The sequence below is a fragment of the Mesoplodon mirus genome (genome assembly GCF_964341445.2).
Source record: "Mesoplodon mirus genome assembly, chromosome: 10".
NCBI classification, from domain to species: Eukaryota; Metazoa; Chordata; class Mammalia; order Artiodactyla; family Ziphiidae; genus Mesoplodon; species Mesoplodon mirus.
The window spans coordinates 35,026,225-35,038,386 of NC_138986.1; the positions used below are offsets into that span (position 1 = coordinate 35,026,225).

A 12,162-nucleotide genomic window follows, 5' to 3' on the forward strand; every position below is an offset into this window, starting at 1 on the left:
CTGGGCCGGGAAGATTCCACATGCCGTGGAGCGTCTGGGTCCGTGAGCCATGGCTGCTGATCCTGCGCGTCCAGAGCCTGTGCTCTGCAACGGGAGAGGCCACAACAGTGAGAGGCCCGCATACTGCAACAAAAAAAATCATTTTTTCCTTCTCAAACCAGCCAACCAAAAAAACATAATCAAGCAAAGTACAGGACCAAAGCAAGGAAAGAGGCTACTGGCTAGGATGATTGGTATTGCCATCATGGAGACCCCAGTACCCATGCCCCAAGGCTAGGAACGTGGCTTTTTTTTTTTTTTTTTTTTTTGTATAGCATTCTGAGAGAGGGGGTGAGGCAGTACATGGTTGCCACTGAGTAGCTAAGGGTCCCCATTCCTTTGGGATCATAAGTTTTCTTTTATTTTCTTTTTTTCAAACCTTGAGACTGTCGTGGCCAGATGGTTGACTGATCTGTTAAAGATCTTTCTACCTCTTGGGGGGTTGGGACTCACCAAGAGTGTGCATGGTCGGTCCGGGAACAGAGAGCACGCATAGTAGTATCAACTGACTCAAAAATGTGTCTGGTATAAAATCAATATTTAGTGGTAGCTTATGTTATTGTATTTGGCTACCACAAAATTTACAAAGTGAATTGGTGTTTCCTGCCCCACCTTTGATGTAGCTCCACTGACAGCAGCTACAGAAAAATAAGCCAGAAGGAAAAACTGCATGCTGAATTCTCAAACATGGGGTCAACTCAGGAATTTGTGCTTTTATTTATACCTTCTTGGGAGTGATATGGATAATTTCCTCTAAGAATACTCTCCAGTGGGATCAACAGTGTGAGGAATGGAGAAAGAAAAGGCAATGTGTTGCTTTAGTTAGTAACTAGCTAGCAACAATAGTGGAGTATATATTTATCGTGCTTTATAATTTCAAAGCACTTATAAATGTACTGTATTATTTCAGATTTTATTATAAAAGTAGGTGCCTCTGTAACATTTTTAACAGGTTGTTGAGTTGGTTGAACAAAACTCTCTCTTGCTTAAAATCTATTCGTGATGGAAATTTGATAGGGATAACTAAAATAGTAACTGGTATTAATAGTATAAAAGCTAGCATACCAGTTAAACCTCAATTAGCCAGAAATCTTTTGTAATTAAAGTTATTATTCACTTTTCTTTAAAAACTTTTCTAATATGTATTTACTAATTTTCTATTTTTATAAGTAAAACTTAATCTTTAGTAGATGATTCAATACCTTGGATTGTCTCAACATCATTTTGAACAGTATTTTTCATTGCATCAATGCAGATATAAAAGTGTAAGATATTTTCTCAAACTGTTTATACATCAGATTATTTTATGGTCATGTAATTCTGTCTTCTGAAATTATCATGTTGCCAATTTTCCAGCTAATGGAATATTCTTATTCGTTGAGGTTCTCTTACAACTATATTTTGAGGACTATGAATAAAGTTGTGTTTACTATTTTTTTGCCTCCCCCTTTCCTTTCCTCCATCCATTTCTTCTTTCTTTCCTTCATTTTAAAAAACCTGTTTATATGATGGACATGCTACATTTGAGAGACAGGATGGGCAAGAAAAGGTATGTGACAATTGAAATATTGATACTGAATGTCTGATGTAGCTGGGAGAAAGTGAGGCATTATCTGAATAAGTTGTTTTGGCAATTCCAGTAGTGAAAAAGACCTGTTTATGTTTCTTCCTATATTATTTTAACTCTGAACAAGGACTCAGGGAAAAGATGATAGAGCTGGCCAATATTCTGCTTACACTGAAAGAGAACTGAATTGTGAGTCATTCCACAGTCATGAAGAGCTATAGCAATCCAGGACTTTCCCAAGGAGCCACACTTGCTCCCTTTTTGTCTGAATGTTGGTCTTTTACTGATGGAACATAATTATCACTTCTCCTTTTCCCATCAACTCTCCTACTAGCTAGCCTACAGGCCCTCTGACAGACACTCACACTCATACATGTAGTCACATTTGAGTTCAGATTCAGAGTTGAGTCTTACCCTGGGTTAAGGCCTCTGTGATTTGACTTCTCAGCTTCTTCTTTATGAGATACTAGTTCAGATCACAAGAAAATACTCCCATAATGTGTTCATGGACATTTTTGGAGCTAAGAATAAATAGGATTTTAAGAGCTATGAGGTAGGGGAAGGAGCAGGGGCAGAGCTGGAGTGACTTCCAGGCTTACTGGTTGCTGCTTCTGTGACTTTGGGTGCTTCGCTGGGCCTCAGTTTCCTCAATTTAAAAACAAAGATATCAATAACCTGCTCAGAGGGCTTTAGGGATAATTACATGATGTAACTTAGTCAAAGGGTAAGTGGCTAGTACAAAGGAGGTACAATTTTTAGGTTTTGTTTCTTTTTCTAATTAATCTAGAAGTAGGAATATAATTTAAAAAGTGTTAATTCTACTAAGTTAGTGAGATGAAATGTCATTGTTTGCAACAGGAACAGTCTCAGTTGATCCAACCACCAGCTTTATGTAATCTTACTCTTTCAGTGGAGGGTAAATTTATAATGGCTTCCAGACCAACTCTGTGTTACAGGAAGTAACAAATCGGCCTTAGAAAGAGGCCTTGTCCCCGACTACTTTGCCCAGAAATAGTTTCAGTCTGACTGAGATAGAGTCTGGTCAGTTCTTCTATTAAAATATATTTATGAGAAGGACATAGTATCTTTTTTTTTTTTTTTTGCAGTACGCGGGCCTCTCACTGTTGTGGCCTCTCCTGTTGCAGAGCACAGGCTCCGGACACGCAGGCTCAGCGGCCATGGCTCACGGGCCCAGCCACTCCGCGGCATGTGGGATCTTCCTGGACCGGGGCACGAACCCATGTCCTCTGCATCGGCAGGCGGACTCTCAACCACTGCGCCACCAGGGAAGCCCAAGACATAGTATCTTTATGTCCATTTATAAAAAATGCATACTTTAAAGATTTCTTAATTTTAGGAAGATCCAAGACAAAACTGGTATTTACATTTTGGTTCCTATTATTCATTTCATTTCCATGATTCTCACATATATACTTATTTCTTGAAATTATTACATTTGTGCACATATATGGATAATATCATATATTAAGATAAAATTGATTGATGCGTGTGGCTTTATTTTTATTGATATTTATTTATACATAGAATAATTATTCTATTGAGTAGTGAACCTTTTAATTCTCATCTAAGAGCCTACACATTCCCACTTTTTGGAAAAGCAGGGTTGGGGAACCCAAAGGACACAGTCACTAATGAAGAGTCATTAGGGATATCACCCTGAACTAACAGAAAGGTCACATGCTTCCTTGCCAATGATCATCTCTAGTCTACCTCTTTCATGCTGCACATAAGAAATGGGGACCCAGAGCAGTTAAGTAACTTGTCAGTGGTTAACACCTATGACTGGATAGAAGAGAGACCTCCTCTCTATTATAAAGTAGAATCTGGAGACTAGAACAGGAGTGTGGATCAGACATAGATTTCCATTGCTGCACTCCCTCGATTTTCTTTGTATCAAGAATTTATCAGCCATCTGTTACCATTAACAGTTTACCAGATCTTAGAGACAGAATCAGAGCAGAAAGTTAATGCCTTCTGTGACTAGTGCAGGAATTTTACCAGAAGTTAAACAGGAGATTTTGCTCAAAGTTGAGTAGGCTGCTAGTTTGAAGATGATAATGATTCCATGTACCTAAAGATCTATTATGTGTGGATTGAGAATTGCAGTTAAAATTGATGTTATCTTTGTCTTCACTTATATTTCCCCAACGTGTGACCACTAATGCTAGTTTTCATTTCTTTTTCCTTTGTAATACTTCTACTTGTAATTACGTGCTGCATCAAGGATTTAGATTATCTGCCATTGTCTGGGGGACCACAGGGTAAAAGTCTTGAGTCAAAACACCTGGGAAGACATGATAGTCATTTGCCACGATTGTTGTGTCCTGGTTTATTTAACCTTTTCCCCAGTACTGCATATGCAGGCATAGACCTTCCCAGTAATTGCTTGTTGAAAGAATGAAGACAATGATAAACATAGAAAATACACAAAAATAATATGGCCACGTATGCTTGACTACATAAGATTGAAGACAAAGATGGTGATAGAGACCACCCCAAAGTTCTAGAAGATGGGAATATACTTCCACGTAATATAGCTCAGTAGGAAAAGATCTTTTTCTCCTTAGTGACATAAATTATAGGTGAAGATAGAATTATTTTTATACATTGGGAATATATCTAGTTAGTTGAAACACATCTAATGTGGACAAGAAAAGAAAACACCAGAGTAAGAAACAGGAACACATCATTCAAAAATTTTATATCTTGGAAGAGGAAAAGAGAATTAAGCCAAATAGTCTATATGAACAGTACAGTTGGTGGAGAAAGAATGACCAGAAATAAGCAGCCAGAAGTCAGATTCATTGCCAGCTCTTCAGAAAGCAGTGATCTTTAGAGGGCTCGGAAGCCTGGTGGACAGGCGAGCTGTGTGTCCTTCCATGACAACAAGAAGGTTATGGTGGGGGCCTCCCTGGTGGCGCAGTGGTTGAGAGTCTGCCTGCCGATGCAGGGGACATGGGTTCGTGCCCCGGTCCGGGAAGATCCCACATGCCGTGGAGTGGCTAGGCCCGTGAGCCTTGGCCGCTGAGCCTGCGCGTCCAGAGCCTGTGCTCTGCAATGGGAGAGGCCACAGCAGTGAGGGGCCCATGTACCGCAAAAAAAAAAAAAAAAAAAAAGAAGGTTATGGTGGGTCAGGAGATTTTGTGGAACATGCCTCCTTCTGCCCTGGGCTGACTGTGTCTTCTTTGAAATACTGGTGAGGCCTCCAGCTAGGGTGACTTCAATCCCCAAAAGAGATCCACAGACTTAGAAAATATGGAGAAGAAAAGGCCAAATGTTCAAGATGCGGGAGGAGCCGACACACAAGAAAAGATGCTAATTTTGAAGCAATGAAGGGAGAGTAGTGAAATCATTTAGGGAGGCCCCTGCACCTATAGCTAGAATTTTTTGATCAAAATAAGAAAAAAATTGAATAATTATCTCCTAATACCTTGTAAGTAAATCTCCAATGGCTCAGATAAAAGTGGATTCCAAAAGCAAACACTGAGAAATGTAATATGTTCTGAATTACATAGGATACAGAATCCTCTTCCCTAATTCAGGAGTCTCTAAGAATAACAATTTTCTAATAAAACAAAATGAACAAAGCTTTAAAAACTATCAACAAATATATTTATTGTGGTGGCTTTCCCCCCATTAGATACACTTTGTTAGGAAGTAGTATCCCTTTTAGTTCCAGGTGGACCATTAAGCAGGTAATAAGATTGCTCCCCACCCCCACCCCCCCTCCGTTGAGAGAGAAAGAAAACACATGACTTTGCAAACATGTTATATTTTCCTTGCTCTAGTTTTCGTTTTCTATGAAATCAGAATTTTCTTCTAATAAGTATGATTTGTTTTTGGAAGTAACTTACAGGTACATGTTTACAGACTTACATAACCCAAGGGGTAGCAGAGGCTGAACCACACAGTGCTGACATAGACTGGAGACCTGTTCCAGGTAATCACAACCTTTCACAGTTTTGGAAAGCACAAAAGTCATCTCCAACTCTATGGTTTCTTCCACATTTTGCCAATCCCATACAGTATATTTAATTCTGTAAATATGTTCATTCTCATGCTTCTTGCAGAAGGACAAATGAGGGCAAGAGAACCAAGCTTAAAACAGTTGTTTCTGGGCCTCCCTGGTGGCGCAGTGGTTGAGAGTCCGCCTGCCGATGCAGGGGATACGGGTTCGTGCCCCGGTCTGGGAGGATCCCATATGCCGCGGATCGGCTGGGCCCGTGAGCCATGGCCGCTGGGCTTGCGCATCCGGAGCCTGTGCTCCGCAGCGGGAGAGGCCACAACAGTGAGAGGCCCGCATACCGCAAAAAAAAAAAAAAAAAAAAAAAAAAAAACCAGTTGTTTCTGTGGTGATAATTCCTATGATTCCAAATGCCAGGCCCTAATATCTGAGCACTCTCTAGATTTCCTGCACAAAACAACACTGTCCTTTGAAAGATGTTTCTCTCCTCTGATCTCCTGTTCCTTTCGAAGGGATACCACATCTTTGAATTTGCAGAACTATCGTTTGCTTCTTTAAACAAATAGCTCGAAAAAATACTTTTATAGGAAAAAGATGTTGCTTCTCCAGATGTCATCATTATGTTATTACATCTTATAGCCTATTGATGATTATGTACAAAATTTCTTGTCTCTTAAAAATGCACAGAAGCACGTAAGATAACCATTCAAAAACATCCCTTCTTTGAACTTCCGGCTCTTTGTTGTTAACTATGCTTGTATGAAGAATATAGCAACTATCTGGAATGTTGTTTAGACTGAGCAGTAACTGACACTTTGTCCATTTGTGGTCCTAATGGCTAGAGCACCTGTCCTGGGCATCTGGCGGAGATAGCAGCATCACGAGTTTACAACAATCTCATGGGACTCTCTAGTGTACAGTGCTGACTGATACCGATTTCTGTTGTTTATCTTGGACCTTTCGCTTCTTCTGCTGCTGTTTGTCTTTGTTTTCTCGTTGCTCTGGAGTTTCTCTGCTGGGCTCCAGACCTTTGTTATCAGGTATTGCATCCTTACTTTCTTCTTTATTAAGTTTTTTTCTTTTTCTCTCCCTTCCTTTTTTTCCTGAAATGAAAGGATACACCTTTAAAAAAAAACATTCAATCATGTTCTATTTGGTTATTCTAAGTTTTTAAAAACTAGTTGAATTTCTCTTAGGTTGTATACCTTGCCCACAGATACCAAATATCTACTATTTAAATCATTTATTCAATGAGTCTTTATGAAGGCTGTGCTATATTTCGAGCAATGTAAACATGAAACACATACAACATATAATGAAGCAATTAATATATGATAGTTCTGAATTCCAGAGGGTTCTATTGCTATAAGTTTGATATGAATATTATTTTACATGATAGCTATTTATGGATATTTAATAGAAATTTTTGAATAGATTTCTTGTCATCTAAGAAATTTATTAATGTCTATATGTTATCTGGTTCCTACATAAGGCACTATTTTGTTTTCAAAATTGTCCAAGTAGCAGTTATGTACTTGCAATATGCTGATATATCTGCCTGCCATCTACTAGAAGAGAATTAATTTGCATTAAAAATATGCAAATAAAGGTTCATGAGGAATACCAGGATAACTATATATATATATATATATATATATATATATTTTTTTTTTTTTTTTTTTTTTTTTTGCGGTACGCGGGCCTCTCACTGTTGTGGCCTCTCCCGTTGCGGAGCACAGGCTCCAGATGCGCAGGCTCAGCGACCATGGCTCATGGGCCCAGCCACTCTGAGGCATGTGGGATCTCCCTGGACTGGGGCACGAACTTGTGTCCCCTGCATCGGCAGGCGGACTCTCAACCACTGCGCCACCAGGGAAGCCCAAGGATAACTATATTTTAATGCAAGTATTTATATGTTGAAATTAATTTCCATCACAAATTCTCTACATGCAGGGGTAGCTGTGTCTATAACTTATCGATAACTCTATGGTATTAGCTACCAGGGCAGGGACTTTGTGTCTCTATCAGCCAAATGAGTAGATATTTATTGGAATATACTGGATTCCATGGAGGACCTTGACCTTGAACTGGGTTTGAAGCACAGATTTATTCAGATTCACACTCTGAGGTATTTTAAAAAGTGGAATCAACATGACTTTAAAGGTTTTGATGCAGGAAAGCATATTGCAAGAAAGACTGGAGCCAGGGTGAAGAAAAGGATTTTATTCTATTGGCCTTGGGGAACTGTTAACAGTTTTAGGAGGGAGTAATTTGATCAAAATGCATGAGTCTGGCACCAAATTAGATGAATCATTTTTTTAAATTTCAAATTAGTGAATTAACTAGATATTTTATTATCATGTTAACATTTTACATATACAATCTACAGTGTAAAATAATTTCAAGGGCATGGTTTTAGTAACCTCCATTCATACGCATATCCCAGTGAAAAATTACTGATCCAAATCAATATAGTAAATGAAAATTAGGAACAAACTACTCCTTGGTGTGGGAGAAATTCTGATTAGGTGTATCCCTACACACTGAGCCATGTAAAATCTGAAATTAGTTTCAGTTTACAAAAAGCCACTTTGGACAAAAGTATTTTGGATGAAGTATCTGCATGACAGAACCAAAATATTTTCACGTCCTGAAATAGGCTGCAAATATTGAATTCAGTGGTTTGGCTTTCCTTTTCTTGAGCTCTGGTTATGGAATTCTAGGAACCAATATTAATACTGCATTCGTAAACTCGGCCAACACAGTCTCCTTGGATTTTATGCCACAGCTAGCTTTGCCTGAGACTATATTTACAAAACCTTCCAGTTACTTTATGAAAACTTGCCTTGTTGGGCTCAACATAACACACCTCCAAATTTTGTACTCTAAAAGGACAGTTAACAAAAATGAGAACTCAGACCATGTAAAATAAATATCAGTCAAATTATTTTGGATATGTAGAGATGAGCAAAAAATATGAGAGTTGACTGTATGTCTAGGGTTGACTAGTTGTATATTGATTCACCAATTCCATTATTCTTTTCATTTAAAAGAATATTGCTGGATTGATAAGATTTCTACAGAAGAAATTCAGGGGTTTTTTTTTCTTTTTCTTTTTATGCTGGCTTTACACATTTGAAAAGCGGACATAAACTTAGTAACTAAATAGAGAAAACTGAAGAGTTAATTTACTTTCTTGAATATGTACCATAATTTAGTTTTCACAAATCTGCATGAACTGAAAGAGAGCAATGCTGGTTTTTATGGTATATGCTTGATTTTCTGAAGGACATGGCTGCAAAGGTTAGATTACATAATATTTCCATTCTGAAGAGCATTTTGGAGGTGTTCAAGTTCAACTCTAAAAATATTGTCAGTGAAAATCATTCCAAAGTTCCATAAAAACTCCTAACCCCAAACAAAATGTTATTTTTATGGAAATCATCCAAAAGTTCAGTGTTTAACATTGTTCTCTTGATGATGGTCCAACATCTTACAGCTGTGGTCCCAACCATAAAGTTTTGGACATGTAAAAAATATATTGTTTCTTTCTTGGTCAGAGATTGATTTATATGTTTTCTAGCTACATGTGACAACGTACTCAACTTACAGTGCATTTCTGCTTATTAGCAAACTGATATGATTATTTCTTAATATGGGCAGAAACATTCTTGGAAGTAGCTTGAAACCCAGTATCATAGTTTTATTATCCAAGGAATAACTATTTAGTCTAGGCGGTGAGTGAAAGGGGAGGTTCTACTAAAGTAACAGGAAACTAGCACATTGTACATTGTTGTTGCCCAACAGAGGGCTATTGCACAATAGAAAAATGTGATTATTACTTTTTACAGGCCATGTGTTAGTGGTTGGAAATGCTAACTACCCTTTTGCGTAAGTAATATATTTTCCTCTTGTCCAAGAAATAGAAATGCAGAAGAGTGGCTCTAGTCCATTAAAAAATCACATGCAATTTGGGAAATCTGGTAAGGTTTTCATTAAAGAGGATTTCTTTTTCTATTCTGGTGACTTTTCATTGATGTGGTCAATAGTTATTTTTATACTTTTTTTGGTAATTATGCAAACTAAGCATTCCAGTTATCACAGTCTTACATATATATGTTTGTGTTTTGTCATTCATTGATTATGTGTGTGCACGCACACACACGCACCAGAATTATGTTGTAGAGTGTTCCAAGGATTAAAAGAATATTCATCTTCCCTCGATGTTCCACCCTCATGGGCGGACTTTGCATATAAACCATCAAAAAGAAATTGCTATTAGCAATCAAGTACAATCTGAGCCTTTGCATAGAAATGTAATGTTTAACACTGTCTTACATATGTAGAGAACAAATGTATGGGCACCAAGGGGGGAAAGCGGGAGGCAGGGGTGGTGGTGGTGGGATGAATTGGGAGATTGGGATTGACATATATATACTAATATGTATAAAATAGATAACTAATAAGAACCTGCTGTATAAGAAAAAATAAAATAAAATTAAAAAAAAGAACACTGTCTTTAGAGTAAAAAAAAAACATGGTGTTCAAATTCTAGGTCTGCCACCAGCTATTTGTGTGACTTTTGGCAAGTTGCTGATATCTCTCGGGATTAATTGTCTGATATTTAAAATGTGGATAATCATTACTACTTGCTAAACTTTTTAAGGATTGTGTGAGTTGCTTGTAAAGCACTTAGCATAGTGCATGGCACACGTTAACCATGGGAGAAATGAAAGCGAATGTTAATAACTCATTACACAAACACAAATTAAACCTCTATCCCATGCCAAAGAGTGGGCTAAAACCTGGGGATACAAGTGAGATATAGAGACAGACACAATAAATATAGTCACACACTAATGTAAAAATAGAAGCATGCACAAGATCTACTGGTTGCAGAGCAAGAAAAGCATTGAACTCTGCCAGTGGAGATCGAAAAAGACTCTCCAGATGGGGTGATGTTTGAGCTGAGCTTTAAAGAATTAGTGAGAGTTTGCCAGGCTGAAGAGGGAAAAAGGGCATGGTAGGCAGAGAACAATATGTCAATGGCATGAAGGCATGCAAGGACATGGTGAATCTGGGGAACTGAAGCAGACTTCCTTGGTTTGATCAGAGTTTATATACAGTATATTACCCAGAGAAGCTGGAACAATAGACAGGACTTGATTGCCATTTGGGGAGTTTGTTCTGAGGACCAGTGGTACTGAAAACTGGAGAAGGGCAAGTATCAGAATCTGAGAGCAAAGCAGAGTCTGGGTGTTTCTGTGACTAGTTTAACATGTGACCTTATTTTCTATTTCAGAAACACTTCTATAAGTAATAAGAACCCATAAAGTGAGTATTGGTGATGACTGGTATTTATTTTTGAGCCTTAACTTTTAAAAGAGTAGCTAAAGTCTATGTGAAGACCATATAGCCATGTATTATTTAAGATTTTGTTGCAAGTCAGTGTCACATAATTGAGTAGGTGATTGACATTTTTGAGATTCTGAAGTTATTTTCTATTAATACAATAGTATATAGCCATTTATGTAAACACCTCCTAGGGCCTTCTGCAGACCAGGTTTCCAAGCGCAGATGACTCTGAAAAATACAGATTCCTAGTGCCACTCCTGGAGATTATGATTCAGTAGTTTTCATGATGGGCCCAGGAACCTACAGTTAAAAACATGTTTACCCCCAGTTTATTCTTATGTGCCGCTTCATTTAAGAACCGTAGCTGTAGATCAGCAGAAGATCCAATTTCCTTAAGCATATACTCTCAAAAAGTTTATTTCATATCACATGGCTTATCATTTTTTTTCTTATTTTTTTTCCCATGGATATCAAATATGTTTTTTGACTTACTGTAGCTATTAATTTTTAAGTCAAGTTTTCTGATTAGGTACATTTGGAATAGACACCTAGATACAAAACAAAAATTAGTTGCAGATAGTCTTTTTAAAATATATCAAGGAAATATGAAGTGAAAAGAATAAACATATTAAAAGAACAAAGAGAGAAGGAAATGATCCTGAATTATATTTCCTAAATTACATATAAGTTCCAAGTAAAAATAAAAACCAGAGAAAATGCTCAATCACCCTTTTAAATATAATGTGGTAATAAATAAAATAATTCTCCTTAGAATCACAAATATAATTAATTTATTGAGAATTATTCAAATTATGAATATCAGTTCACAGTTTTCCAGATGTTTAGAAATATCTGTGTCCAAGTCTTTATAAAAGCTGCTTCTTGGTGAATTTCTTGCAAGATACCACTAAGGGGAGCTATTGAGCTTAAGTAGCTCCACTTCCAAGACTTTCAAAAAGCTGAGAATGTATCCTACACTCTAAACTGAGGACTAAATATCACTGAATCTATGATTCAAACCAATTAAATAAATATTCCATCAGAAGTACAAAATTTATTGGTAGGTATTTTCTCTTTATTGGGCGTAGAAGGAAATTCAACTGGAAAACCAATGCTTTATACCTTCAAAAGAACACAAGTGGTGTGAAAATGGGGTTAATCTGATGATTTTTGGATCTAGAGCTGGACCTGAAATTTATGTATAGAGGATGAAAAT

General features: G+C 37.4%; 1 protein-coding gene across 1 annotated transcript in view; it reads right to left on the bottom strand.

Annotated features, from left to right (window-relative positions):
• Positions 1–6,285: 6,285 nt before the first annotated feature.
• The window catches only part of RSPO3 (R-spondin 3), a 77,457-nt gene continuing 71,580 nt past the window's right edge, over positions 6,286–12,162 (bottom strand). The window contains exon 5 of the mRNA XM_082634017.1: positions 6,286–6,694. Coding sequence (XP_082490143.1) covers positions 6,501–6,694 — 194 coding nt within the window. The 3' untranslated portion in view covers positions 6,286–6,500. The remainder of the gene's footprint in view (positions 6,695–12,162) is intronic.